The 15,235-nt window shown below is 38.1% G+C and overlaps 1 protein-coding gene across 1 annotated transcript in view; it reads left to right on the plus strand.

The window, feature by feature from the left end:
• Positions 1-15,235, plus strand: part of LOC143881937 (protein S-acyltransferase 8-like) — a 25,766-nt gene continuing 10,531 nt past the window's right edge. Inside the window, exons 1-3 of the mRNA XM_077385283.1 lie at positions 1-317; positions 9,889-10,074; positions 13,144-13,443. Of these exons, the coding sequence (XP_077241398.1) occupies positions 279-317; positions 9,889-10,074; positions 13,144-13,443 (525 nt within the window). The 5' untranslated portion in view covers positions 1-278. The remainder of the gene's footprint in view (positions 318-9,888; positions 10,075-13,143; positions 13,444-15,235) is intronic.

Genomic DNA, 15,235 nt, shown 5'->3' on the forward strand with positions numbered 1-15,235 from the left:
GAGGAATGGGTGTTTTTCTCTGCTTCACTTTCAACCTTTCTAATATCCCTCATCAGTTTCCCCACAACTGATTATTATTTTCTCTCCCAAAATCGAATTGTCTTTATGCCCCACAATCGGAGGAAAATAAAATAAAATTCTTTCCTTGGTTTTTCCATTTTACGGAGAGAAAAATACTCTGAAAGACCAAAGTGAAACCCAAATCCCATCAAATCTCGAAGATGAACAACAAGTTCCAAATCTTCGATTCTCTACCGGCATAGTTAGACTTGATACTCATGGCTAAGCGTGTTTATGAAGTTTGGAAAGGAAGCAATGTAAGATTTTTTTTATTCTTCCTTTTGAAGACTTTGTGTTTTTCTTGTAGATTTTAGTACTTGGGTTTGTTCGGATCTGTGGTAAGAAATTGTGGGTTTTGACTGATTTAGTGGGCTTGTTTCATGAGTATTTGAATTGGGTTTGTTGGGTGTAAGATTTTTGGTCGATTTTGGCATCTGGGTGTGTTTGGATTGTGTTTATTTTCTTGAATGAAATTGTGGGTTTTGACTGATTTAGTGGGTTGTTTCATGAGTATTTGAATTGGGTGTGTTGGATGTGAGCGTTTTGGTCGATTTGGCCATCTGGGTGTGTTTGGATTTTGTTTATTTTCTTGAAGGTGTGGTGGGTTTTTTTTTTTTATGTATTGGTGCTTTCTATAGAATCTACTTGAATTGCGTTTTTGGTTTCTTTTCATATGTGGTAAGAAATGGTGGGTTTTGACTGATTTAGTGGCTTGTTTCACGAGTATTTGAATTGGCTGTGTTGGATGTGAGATTTTTGGTTGATTTCAGCATCTGGGTGCGTTTGGATTGTGTTTAGTTTCTTGAAAGTGTAGTGGGTCTTTAACTCTTTATATGTATTGGGGCTTTCTTTAGACTTTACTTGACTTGGGTTCTTTTGGGTATGCTTGTGGGTTGCTTTTTATATGCTGGTCTTTTTAATTTTGCGTAGGATTTGAAAGGTTGGAGGGTTTTGTTCAAGAGAAAGTTTTGTGGGTTTTGAGATACTTGAGGTGGGTGGGGGTTTGGGTTTGGAGAATGACGAATCAATGAAAATTTTGAACATTTTGGTGTTTTCCTTTGTGAGGGTAATTTTGCGGGAGATATTCAGGCAAATTCATCGCCGTGTTGTTTCTGAACCTATTACATTCTTTAGTCACAGTACTTGTGATGCAATGGGAAACATCTCATGAGATGAATTAAAACTAGATAGGCGTTTTTACTTTTGAGTTTTTGAATAGGTAAAATTAGAACTTTGTTGAAGAGGGACCCATCCAACCATGTAGTTCATGTGAAAGCTACCACTCTTTAATTTTGCCCTAGAAGCCTGTTCTTCTAGACACGTAGTTTAAAATTTCAAAAGAGAAGGATCCCTTTATCATTTCACAATCCAAAGCAAAGAGTAATGGTCAGACGATGATTTAGGGAAAACATCTAGGAAGTGCTACATCCATTATAGTCCAATTAAAATCTTTCCGGATGAAGCACTCTTTGCTTTTCGTGGCATTCATTCTTTGAGTGATGTCAATGGAAACTCTATTAACATAAAGGAAAACAATACACCATAAAAAGGGGATTCCATAATCTCATTTCGTAATCCAAAGCAAAGAGTACTGGTCAGATGATGGTTTAGGAAAAACATCTAGGAAGTGCAACATCCATTATAGTCCAATTTAAATCTTTCTAGCTGAAGCACTGTTTGGTTCTTTCCAGATGGAGCACTGTTTGGTTTTCGTGACATTCATTTTTCGAGTGATATCCGTGGTAATTCTTTTAACATAAAGGGAAACAATACATCATAAAAAGGGGATGAGATGTCCCACTAGAACGGTATAAATATATGATATTATCATGCCCAATTTCCAATGAGACGTCCATATCTATCCCTTCCTTCTCAGGGTCAGGCTTATGTATCGACATATTTGAGAGTGTTTTTAAAACTCAGTGACATCTCCCTGCTAAGTTCAAGCATTTACACGATGAACCTTGCCAATTTCCATGAGCCCATAGTGATCTCTTGTCCCACACAACCACATTCATTGCGTCTCCTTTCACCAATAACAAATTGGATAATTCCTCCTTACACACACGCGCGCGCGTGCACCCGTAACGAGTGCTCTTACAAGAATGGAGAAAGCCTAAATAATTCCCCGGTTCCCCCAAGTAACGTCTAAAGACCCCTCCCACAACAACTCACCCATGGTTTCCTCCTATTCGAATGTGCATTGCCTATCAAGGATCCCTGGAATTGCTACCTCATACTTGCACATCTAATTATATATCCGTTATAATCTTTCAGATTGATTTATTACCTCTTCAAATATTCTTTTTTTTATTCTCCTCCCAAATAAACCAAATCACTGTATAGAGACCAAGTTTACAAAGCGTTTTCTGCCCTATCCCATCAAAATATCTACCACTGACTTTAGGAATACCCAATTCATACCAAAACAAGATGGCATCACACCCTAAGGCCATGTCTGGAAACCATGATTTTTTTTTTCACGATAAAATTTATGAGGCTTATTTGGAGGTCTTAGAAACTAAATGACATGGAAATAAAAACTAAATGACATGGAAATAAAAATTCTAAAAGTTCTACTGGGCAAATATGCCACTTATTGGGCCTACAATACGCATCATTCTCCCCTTATTTAAAAGAACTCGCCTCGAGTTCACGCATTATTCTCCCCTTGTTGAAAAGAACTCGCCTCGAGTTCTAGTCCACCTGGATCAAATATATAAATGACCCACTCCAGTAGTAGAAGTAGAAGACCGTCGATGTCATACATCCGCCTAATAGAGATCGCCATAAGCAATCCATCCCGACAAGTGCGGCGAAATGTAGAAATAGTAATCCTGATCTACCCGATAATCTGCTGAAACATATAGGTGATCTTGCTCGTGCTGGGTGTAACATCCATAGGGAGCACCATATCCATGTGAATAATATCTGCCGATATCTCTTCTGTGTCAGCACAAAATCCTGCAACCTGCTCAAAGATATGGCATTCCTCCACAATGTACTCTTCATCATCTATCTCTGTTAGTGGCTCATCGGTTAGGCCACTTGCCTCTGACTCACGACTATGCTCTGTCAACTCTATCGATGGGTCAACCTCGCGTGGCTCTGCCACAACATCTGCCTCGACTGTGGAAGTGTCAAGCTCACTCTCTAAATGCTCAGCAGTCGGTCCTGAGGGAATCTCGGAATCATCATGCTCATCGACGTCGGCCTCAACAATAATATCATCTGACGGACCATTGAAAATACCCGTGTCTGGCTCTAAAACAATGGCCTCTGGCATACCACTAGTATCAAACTGTGTCTGTCATGTCGTGGGAGTCAGCAATATCAATCGTGGCTTCTTCCCCCCCTTCTAGAGATGCAGCCTCATCAAAAGGGGAAGAAGGAGATGGGTAGGCTGAGCATGAATTCCTGATAGTCGTGGCCTCCCTAGGAGCCTTAAGCCTAAGATTGTCAATGCAATTCAAGGTTACCTTCATACTAGCTATCATGTCTGAGTGCTGATCCAAAGTAGCTTGAGTGTGTTGTTCCCAGTCTCCTCGGGGTTGGACTTGTCTTTGCCTCTGATGATATCGATAATAAGCCTTTCGAGCATATACCTTTGCGAACTCATCTTGGACATCTTGCCATCGATTAAAACAAGGTATGCCCATACTTAAAAAAAAGAAGAAGGTATGCCTAAGTCGCTCCGCTCTCGCAAGAATTGTCTCCATTTCACCTTGGCATCTCTGCGAACTGTATCCTTGACTCGACGAATGGTCATGTGATGATCATAACCATAGTACTTATGGTACACATCAAGAGCCTTGATCCATTGTAGACACGTAGCTTCGTAATCTCCATAGGGATAGTAGTAGGCATCATAACCGTAGAAATAAGGAACCCATGGTGCAGTCATTGTGGGGTGAATCAATGCCGCATGGTCCCCAAATGGAATCTGTGAAAATCTACCGTTAGATCTATCCGCGATGTCGAAAGAAATAGAATGCCTTTCGTGGATCTCATATCGGCCTCCCGAATGGCCTAGATTAACACTCGGACCAAAATCGACGGATGAGGAAAGTTGCACGAAGTAGTAGCTGCGCTCGTTGTGTACGTTGGAGAATGGACTGGGTATACTCGTCGCGTTGTTCCGAACAATTCGTGTTGACGGTGAGACCAAATTTTAAGCGGAAAAGGCCCAAGTGAGGAGAGAGAAAATGAGGTTGAGGGAGGAGAGAGAAAGTAGAGAGATCAAATCTAGAAAAAGAGAGTGAAGTGAGAGAGAAGGACTTGAGAGAGTGTAGAGAGGAGAAGATAGAGAAGAAAGTAGAGTGAAAACAAGAAATTAGAAGGGAGAAATAGAAGAATAAGAGGAGGAGGAGGAGGAGGAGGAGAAGAGAGAAGGGAAGAAGGAGGGGATAGGGAAGAAATCTTTGTTCTCAATTCATTAATTCATAAAATGTCTAAAAACCCTAATACATGAGGGCCTATATAAAGGCAATTAAAATAACCTGGAAATAAAATAACATGGAAAATAAGATACCTAAAAACTAAAACAAGAAAAATAAAAATCCTAGAAACTAATGACTTGAGAATAAAAATTCTAAAAGTTCTACTAGGCAAATATGCCACTTATTGGGCCTACAATACGCATCACCTATTGATCCATGTCTAGGTGGAATCGGCAAGATTGAACCAGAGCCATAGGTTTGACTAATAGGGGCTTTGAAGACAGCTGAAAAACGTAAGTGCCTAGTGCGCCTGACTAGTAGGGGCTTTGAAGCCGTTGCTTGCTTCAAAAATGCATATAAGCTAGTGCCATAAACGTAAGGGCGCCTTGCTCGGCCAGCCCTCACAATCGGTTGGTTGCTGTTACTGGTTCAAATCGTTCTATTTGCTTGTATGGTTCGGAGAGTGCGCCACCTTGCTCCACTTGATGTTCGTATGCTGTCAATTGAATCAATCTCTTATGTCGGGATTGCTCAGAAAATGTAAGGGCGCTAACTCCCCGTATAGTATAGGGAAAACGTGAGTGCGCTAACGTGCCCCGGTTCGCTATTGCCATTACTAGTAAAGGGGCTTGAAAGCTTACGTTTGTTGTGCGCCACCTTGCTCCACTTGATGTTCTTATGCTGTCAATTGAATTAACCTCTTATGTCGGGATTGCTCAGAAAATGTAAGGGCGCTAACTCCCCGTATAGTAAAGGGAAAACATAAGTGCGCTAACGTGCCCCGGTTCGCTATTGCCATTACTAGTAAAGGGGCTTGAAAGCTTACGTTTGCTGCTTGCAAGGTAGGGATCGAGTGCAATCCCTCGATGAGATAAGAACCTCGATTCAATCAGTTCTCCCCAAGCAGAAAAAAAAGATAGAAACGCAGGTTTTAGTCTATCCTTTGAAGAAAGGCTAAAGGTGGAGAATCGTCAATAAGACTCGGGAAGTGGAGCATCAGGTAACATAGAGATGAAGTCCATTATGATTAGCATACTTGATCTCGCACAGATCAATTGCAAGAGAAATCTAGATTGAATAAAGAAGATTGATTCATGTGGCCCTCTTAGTCCTCTTGTTAGGATAGAGATCAATCGTTTACTTCAACTAAAATCGATGAAGTACTGTTAATCAAAGTTTCAATATTTTAGAACTTCTCAATACTTCCATTTTTGTGGAAGAAGAATTCCATGGCAGGGAGTCTTTTGTTGTTTCTGAAATAAAAAAAGGATAAAAAAGCCAAAGGCAAAACAATTAGAGTATCACCTTGCTTTTGATAATCCTTTTGAATGCACTTTACCTCCAAGAGCTGCTTCTGCCTTGAGCTCTCAAGTGTGAGTGAGTGGTAGGGCGGGTGGGAGAAGGAGAGATTTGAGAGGGCAAGAATGAGTAGGGGGTGAGGAAGTCCTTAAAAATGGAAACAAAAACTCCACTCAAAATATGATTTTCCTTGTTTTTAGGCACTTCTCAATCCCCTACTCATTTGTGCCCGCTCAAATCTCTCCTCCCACCCACCGTACCCCTCTCTCACCACTTTAGAAACTAAATTTATCTTGGAAAAAAAAAATTCAATTGTTGCCAAACATTGCTTAAATCGTAATAGCCACTTTGCAATGAATGAATAAATGATTTGTTGACTCCCCCCTACTAAGGACACACATGTTTGCATGTATGAACTCGCACTTGTTTAGGATTTCATACATATCGAGCTTACCTACTGTCACCATTAATTAGTGGAGTTATTAGAGTATCGTGGGGATTGCAATTCCTCCTTTTTTGCAAGGTAATAATTTTTTTTTTTTATCGATAAATTTCCATGTGGATCCAACCTCCAAATCCTTTTGTTGGGCTCAAAAAGTGAGTGTAGACATCATCTAGTAACCTAAGAACTGAGACAACACTCATTTTTTATTTTTTTTTGACTGGTTAGTCATTTTTCATTTTGTTGGAGGTTATTCTAAAAATTTATTAACAAACTCCCCCCACCCCCCAATAGTCTTTTTATGGGACCATCATTGGGCCCGTATTTTAATTTTTAAATGTCCTTTAGGTGTCTTTTACGCCACTTAAGTGATAGGAGGGGTGTCATGGTCTTTTCCCCAAATGTTACTTGGTTTCTTTAAGTTGTATGTACTTAAAATGGGGCCAACATGTTTATTACGAAAATCTTAAATGATAGGCATAATTAGTCATTTGTAATTAATCACTTAAGTTGTTAGTGACCACAAGGGCGTGCATTGCAACATAAGGAAGTCCTTGTATTTTTGGGACTTGAAGCGAGTTACTTTCTATGATGGGTTTGAAGAGTCCTAGTTTGTTTGTAGTAGGATTAGATAGAGTCCATGCAATCAGAGTTTTTAAGTCATTAAGAGTTGAGTTGGAGAACTCAAAAAAGAAGAAGTCTTTAGGAGTTGACTAAGTCATTTGACACTTGTCTTGTTACCATTGTTAGACAATAGGAGTATTTAGATTTATTAAGAATTTTTTCTTTCGGACGGAAAGTTCATGAAAAAAAAGTCTTTAAGTTGATATGATTCCTAGTAGGGGTAGGATTTGAGGTTTACAACTTGATTGGGGTGAAGTTTAGATGTCCTAATCCTCTCCTTAAAAATGATTTTTGTGGGGTTTGAAGTATCTATAAATTGTAAAGGTACAATGATATGATTGAATATTATACTCTCAAGCTTGGTTGCAAACCATCTCCCTCTCTCTCTCTCTCTCCTCTTTAGGGTGCATTAGTCTTCTCCCGTAGTTCCTTTTCTTTCCTTCTGCTCTCCTTTCTCTTCTTTGGCTGAGATCAACCCCTCCTTCCACTCACTCACTCTCCCTTCTCGGACACCACTTGCATCTGGATGACCAGAGCATGAAGACCCACATGCTATCCCTGTTCCTAGAAAAGTAATCTGCAACTCCCTACTTTTGCATAATCTTTGATGCTACTTTTTCCTTTTTTTTGAATGGTAAATCTATGGTTTCAAAACTCCCCCGCGTCATCGTGGACTCCCTCGAGTTGACTCCTTTTTACCTTTGCCAAGTCCGCGTTTTGCACCACAAAGTCAATTAAAACTCCTTTGACTCCCGAGTTATGACCGCATCAACCGAGCACTCAACTGCATCAATTGAGTATATGACAGCATTGCGCTGAGTCGACTCAGATTTGCTTTGGCCTTGGTTTGACCCTTATTTGTGTTTTGAAACAATGGGTAAATCAGATGTTATTAAAAAAAGAAATTGAAAGGTAGCATCCACAAGTCTCCAAGGCTAGTCTTCTTCAGAGCTCATCCATTTAATCACATTAAGGAAGACACCCTCAACGATTAAAAGCTTCGTCAATGCCATCCTTTAGCACTAGGAATTTCACTTTGTTCGAATCTTTTAATTCAACGGCCCCGAAAACATCTTTCTCTTGTTGCATCTATTGTGATCCCTGATCATGTTTCCAATGCCATCCCGCCTGTTCCAGTAGTTGAACCATCAAAATTCAACTTGATTCTTCGAGAGGGAGAAGAATCTAGTGTGGGGCGAGGTGTCAGTCATCAAGATGCTAGATAGTTAAAGCTCCCATTTGCTTCGTAACTTTGAAGCTGGGACTCTATAGAACAATCCACTTAAGGTGGCTCAATGTAGAACATATTGAGAATCAAACTTCTCAAAGCATTGGGGCTTTTGTTCTTGCCTCTTAAAGTTCTTCTATTTGGTTCCCACACCTTTGCAAGAAGGCGGAGTCTTCCCGAAACTATATCCCTTAATGGCAGATGCAAATTCTAAGAGGAAATTCTCCAGTTGAAATTCTAATAAAAAAAATTCACAGAGAATCTAATGGGCAATGTATGAAGATGGAATCATTTGATTCTCTAGTCGAGCAACACATTACACATCGATTAATGATGTATCTCTTTTATGGTAGATAAGACAATCCATGGCTGATATTTTTCTAGGTAGGTTGTCAAACGAAAACTAATTATTCTAGTGTGTGTTTGGTACGACCATAATCGAGATGATTGTGCACAAGTGTCACTGAAATCGCTCATGGTAAAATATAATGATCTCATAGTGAAAATATTATTGAGTCACCACGACCATCGAACCCATAAAAGTCATCTAAGGTCAGCCACATTGAAAATCGGGCTGATTTGAAGACGTTTCGGCAAGTCAACTGCGTATGGATTAGAGCTGTTCTTCTTACCAACCTCCCACTGGCCAACTTTTATCACTTTCAGCCTGTGATGCGTGCCATTTGGAAACAATTCTTTTCGAAGGTACACCATAACCTGATCTCCTCTTTATATTCGTTAAAAAAGAAAAAAAATCAAGAAAAAAAAAGAAAAATTCTAGAAAATTGTGTCAATGAAAATGAACAAAATGCCCTTATCATAGAAAATGATCAAAATGCCCTCTTCTTACAAAAAATAACCAAAATATCCCTTACAGAATTTGCTGCGATGCAATACTTCTGGGTCTACATCACTTCTATATATTTTGGTTCGGTCAATCATCTTGAAGCATAGAATCTAATCCAAGCTGTCCCTTTTTTTTATTCTCTTAATTAGGAGGTGCTAGTGGTTAAGGAATTCATATGCCCAATGCATTGATTTCGTAGTTGCATCTCCTTCATTTTATACTGAATGCAGAGGACTTCCTTGTTACAAAGGATATGTTTGGTAAAGGTTTTAGACTTCTTGGCGATACCTGTTAGAAGTACATGATCATGATACAAAAAATGCAAATAAAATAAACGTACAGGAGTAATCCTGGATTCTACTTAAGACGTGATCGACAATCCTACTTAAGATGAGTACATGCGCATCCCTACATACCTAAGGGCATTTAGGTATGTATGGGTGATGCACGCCATGTGTTTAAAAAAAATGCTCCAACGAGAGTTGTTCCACTTTTTAAAAAACAACCGTTCTGTGGCTCAATCACAGTGTCTGCATTTGCGTCATAGTTTTTTCACTCTTAATTGTAACAGAAGCCCATCTCTACAATATCTCGTTTGGGTTGTTTTTGTGTCCTGTTTTTCTTTTGACCTATTGGAAAGGACATGGATTCACTTTTATGTGTCATTGGCATTTTGGAGCCATGGACTAAAGCCTAATGGTACGGCATCAGGCTCTATTCTGATAACACATGGTGACTTGTGGCCGAGCAGTCGCAGGTCATTATCTTGAAATTGAATACTTAGGTTGGAAGGTTATATCATTGCACTATATCTTTACCCATTTCTTGAATTTTCTTATTACTTGGATTCTGAATCACAATGGCTCTTGCTGTGCTATTTTGCTTTTAATATTGGTTGTGTATTTTGTACTAGTCCTCAATGCATTTGCTTTTTGTGCGTTTTCTGCAGAGATTTATCTTTGGTGGGAGGTTGATATTTGGACCTGATGCTAGGTCCCTGCTTATCACTGTATCACTCATTCTTGTGCCAATTGTAATCTTTTGTGTGTTTGTCGCAAGAAATCTTCTCCACAAATTCCGTGCATATAATGCAGGATATGCAGTTCTGGTGGTAGCAATTGTCTTTACAATCTATGTGAGTCCTCTTTAGTATTATTCTACTTGGCCCATTTCACATGACTTATTTTCTCATTTCCTTTTTTTTTTTTAAATAACCAAACTTCATAAGTAGAACATTTAAAGCGTTTACTATTGAGTTTGACCTCATGTTTGTAGGCATTTATGCAGTCATTGCCCTAGCTAATTTGTTATCAGGAGTCAGGACAATTTGTTTCCGCCTATCTTGTTTAGTAGTAAAATTCTTTTCACCTATTTCCATCTTCACTTTCTATTTTTGGAACAATAAAAAATAAAATTTATGTTCCCATATTTGCATTCAAGTTTCAACCCCAGAATATTATTTTGTCTTTGGCATAAGTTCTAAGAAGACCCATTAGTTTAGCTGTCAAACTGCGAAAAGACAGTGAAACTGGTATCCTCATAAACAATCTTACTATTCATCCATTTTTTCTGGAGAATCCTGGGTCATTAGAAACCATGCATTCCGATTCAAATTCTCCTTATGCAGTTTGATATATGATGTTATTTTCCTGTTTTGAGTAGTCTATAAGAACTTACCAGTGAATCGTATGGGTTAAATATCTTTATTTCCTTTTTACTCATATCATAGTCTGTTCTTAATCAGCTAATATCCTGGATGTGTACGTCGGTTGTTGCTTTACATCACTTATTTATGCATGCTTGATCTTTATCTTTACACCCTGTAGAATGGATGTAATGGCACATCTTAGTTAGATTGGATCGTTATGACCAAGTCATGATTGTTGTTGCATTATCTGCTGCTGAATTAGGGAAAGTTTAGTCTGAGAAGGTGAATAAAAAACTAATATCCCTTTGATGATCCGTATTTTAGCCTATATATTTTTTATATGCATAACCATTACCAAGTTTTTGTTGTATGTGCGTACGCAAATGACTTTGTCAGAAGCCTTCGTAATCAGCTAATATCCTGGATGTGCATGTCGGTTGTTGCTTTACATCACTTATTTATGCATGCTTGATCTTTATCTTTACACCCTGTAGAATGAATGTAATGGCACATCTTAGTTAGATTGGATCGTTATGACCAAGTCATGATTGTTGTTGCGTTATCTGCTGCTGAATTAGGGAAAATTTAGTCCGAGAAGGTGAATAAAAAACTAATATCCCTTTGATGATCCGTATTTTAGCCTATATATTTTTTATATGCATAAACCGTTACCAAGTTTTTGTTGTATGTGCGTACACAAATGACTTTTTCAGAAGGCAGCCTATTGTTTGGAGGTTGCTTATAATTTCAGTGGCCGATGGCTATAACTTTATAACCTTTTAAAAGAAAAAAAAACCATTACAAACTCTTCTACATGTCAACATCATTCTGTGGTTTATGTTTTGTGTGCAGTATGTTATTACCATATCTCCACACGTTATGTGAACTGCTTACTAAAGCTATCAGATTCATGCAGACTAATTAATTCACATTTCTGATTGTTTTATATGTTTTCTAGAGCGACTTAGTTATGTTCAGAATCAAATTAATGTAGTCTACAGCTATCAGATTATCCACCAGTACTTCCGGTCCTTAGTAATCTTACACATGTCTGGCGTATGTTATTACCATATCTCCACACATCACGTGAACTGCTTACTAAATATTATTTGTCCATTCAACGTATCTTTCATCCTTGATCATTGACTTGTGAGTGGGGGCATTGAAATGGTTTTTATTCTTTATTTTGTTAAGTTGTTTAGCTTGCATGGATTATATAACTGTCATCATGGTTTTAAATTTCCATCGAAACTGACACCAAACGATCATAATATTTACATCTCCATCCCCACCGAAATACATACCGAAACAGAAACACATACCGAAGCCAAAACCAGAATTTTAATAGTGGAATACTATATTAGTATGTGTTACCTTAATGTTCAAAAAAAAAATATCAGTACATGTTACCTAATTATGCAAAAAATAAAATAAAATAAAAATGTTACCTAATTATGCATGTGAAATGTGTTGTATATTACTATATTATGCATAAGGGATTTGCTAGGGACCGTCCCATGAAGGCATTTTGCGTGGGCAGTTGCATGTGAGAGCAGCCACCTCAGATGAAATAAATGAATAGGACAAAATTTGCTGAAAAGTGAGCCTGTGTGGCTGCTCTCAAATGCAACGGCCTGCTGCGAAATGCCTTTCTGCGATGGTCCCTAGCAAATCTCTATCTCTATGTATAATTATTTATATGAATTAAATATGAAATGTGGCATGTACTGAATTAACATGTCATTAGGTGTTCGATGTTGTTAAACCATTATGGATGGTTGTCTTGCTTATGCAATGGTTTCTAGGTGTGCATTCGCACTTATTATAGCATTTCTTGAAGTTTCATACTAAAATTCTATCATTTGCATATCTTTCCATAGGTTTATGTGATTTTACAGGATTTTTGCTAAAATTTCTAACTGAAACTGAAAGGTTGGAATGTTTCCGTTTCGACCTAAATTGAAAATGAAGCCAAAATTTAAAATCTTGACCGTCATGATTTCTTTTTTTAATTATTGATTAATTCATGTTTCTGATTGTTTTATATTTTTTCTAGAGCTATTTAGTTATGTTCAGAAACAAATTCATATAGTCTACAACTGTCAGGTTATTCTCCTTTTTAATCCGTAAGTCTAGTTCCAGTTATTGTTTTGAAGAAAGTTGTATTGGACTACACGCTTACATTATGCTCTCACATCATGTGAACTTTCACTAGATATTATTTTCCATCTGTTCCTCTATGGTGGGTACATTTCTTTCATCTTAACTTCAACGTATATCTTGTCCTGATCATTGACTGGTGAGTGTTGGCATCACTATGGTTTTTCTTTATATTATTAAGCTGTTTGGCATGCATGAATTGTAATATGCTTTCTTGGTTTGATTATTGATTAATGCATGTTTGTGATTGTTTTATGTTTTTTCTTCAACCATTAAAAATTATTCTCCATTTTTTGTTTTCCATAATTATAGCTCCTATTCTTGAGTTCATGACAGTTGTATACACATCTCTCGGTGTTAGTTTGTTTATGTTAGTCCCTGAGCTGGTTTCCATAGGTACTAGTACTGCTTCTTTTTACTTCTGCCCGAGATCCTGGTATTATTCCACGTGCTTCGCATCCACCGGAGGAGGAGTTATATTTTGATTCTACAGCTGAGGTTGGTGGAAGACAAACACCGAGCCTACAGTTTCCTCGAACCAAAGAAGTTGTGGTTAATGGTATAGCTGTGAAGGTCAAATATTGTGATACATGCATGCTCTATCGCACTCCTCGTTGCTCTCATTGCTCCATCTGCAATAATTGTGTGGAGCGCTTTGATCACCATTGCCCTTGGGTGGGTCAATGCATTGGAAAGGTATGCTATATAAAATGCAGTTTGCAATCGCATCATCCTTTTTTTACTTTTCCGATTTGGCCAATGATTTTCTTTTCTTTTATTTGGCTAATAATTTTTCCTTTCTTTCTGTTTTTATTTCTTTCTTTATGTTATATTGGAATTTGGAAATACTGTATTGTAAAATTCAAGTGTTGGATGTCTTCACTACTATTATGAAATTAAGGAGTAGCTGAGAAAAATGTCTGACACTTCCTTAAGGTCCATGCATAAAGGGAGAGGAGATTCTCATGGCCATAAATTTTTGAATGCCAGTATTATCTTGTTTCTTTCTACTATCCTCTACCTGATCTGTAAGCTAATCAGCTGCTGATGCTATATATACATGTAAATTATATAGGAAAGATATAAGGATGGGCACTGCTCAAACTAATTTGCATTGTCACGGGCCTCATGGCCCATTTCCATGTGTATGATGATATGGTCTGTTGCTCTAGTCTGGCACCATGGGTCCGGCCTGCTACCTGTGATCCCGCTGTGATCAAATGATCCTTATTTTTTGATAAATGTTGATAAGAGATGTTACCTTTTTTGGTTTTGCCAAGAAACACTTAACCATTGATTGTTTGCAAATGTCTAGATCTTAGTGTGTGTATCTATGGTTATCATTGTTCTACATGGGAGTTGTGAGGACGATGTTGCCTGGTGATGGCCGGTCAGGTCAACAGTGTTCACCAACCATGTGTGCCGTGGGTGCGAAGGTCACCCCCTTTCAAATTAATTTGGGCGCTTGTTCATTTTGATCAGATGATTTTAGCCTTTTTTTATTTTTATCAATGTGATAAAAATGTGCCCCTTTTAAGTCTTGATCTTGCGGTGGCATCTCTCTTTGGCAAGAGACTTGGACCCACTGTGTTTTCTGGCGATAGCCCATCAGATAACAAAGCAATAAATTCATCCACGAATTGCGTAAACCAACTAGCAGTTGTCATTTTTCATCTTTCCACACCACAAATAGATAAATTTGGAATGATAATAACTCCTAGAATGCATTAAATAAATCAATCATCACCATAAAAATCAGTTTCACTGTTTTCCACAATTACAGCTAGATGGAAACAACTGTTGAAGATCTTCTAACTATCAATAAAAAAATGTCATATATTTATCCCAAATACGTCAGAAATAAATAGATTCATTTCTGATGTAAACAGCCCCTCGAATGAAAGAGAAACCCAGTGAAGAGCCTCAATACTGACGAAGAAAATAAGAAAATCTGATACTGCTCTTTCACACAGATAATATGGGGATCCAAACAAACAGGGATGTCGACCAAGATGAAACCATGAAACAGCTAAGATCTCATCTGTGAACAAAGAAAATGATAGATCAACATTATGCACAATGGAAATGATGGCGTTTGATTCCCAGATCCTTCCATAATGCACTGCCGAGGCAAACCACATATCTTCCTCAACACACCGCCAAGATGACCCGTTGGGAAATTCTTACTGCAAGACCTCAGAAATCCTAGGAAAAATACTGCTTCCAAGAGAGAGAAGATCAATATATTCTATTTCTAAAGAGAAATTTCAGTTGATCAAATGCTAATCCCCCTTTTGCGTTTTCCATACGTAACCGTAGTTTTAAATTTCGGATTTCGGTCAACCCTGAAACCGAAATCGGGTATGCCCGAAACGTTACAAATTTTAGGAAATTCAACCAAAAATCTCATTTTTTAAATTTTTTATTATTTTCCGAAGTAGTGAAATCTCACAGTGCGATTTGTGAATTGTGAAATCGCCAAATTGCG

The sequence above is a fragment of the Tasmannia lanceolata genome, unplaced genomic scaffold (genome assembly GCF_043159265.1).
Source record: "Tasmannia lanceolata isolate RefF3 unplaced genomic scaffold, GAP_Taslan_0.1 ptg000007l, whole genome shotgun sequence".
Lineage (NCBI taxonomy): Eukaryota > Viridiplantae > Streptophyta > Magnoliopsida > Canellales > Winteraceae > Tasmannia > Tasmannia lanceolata.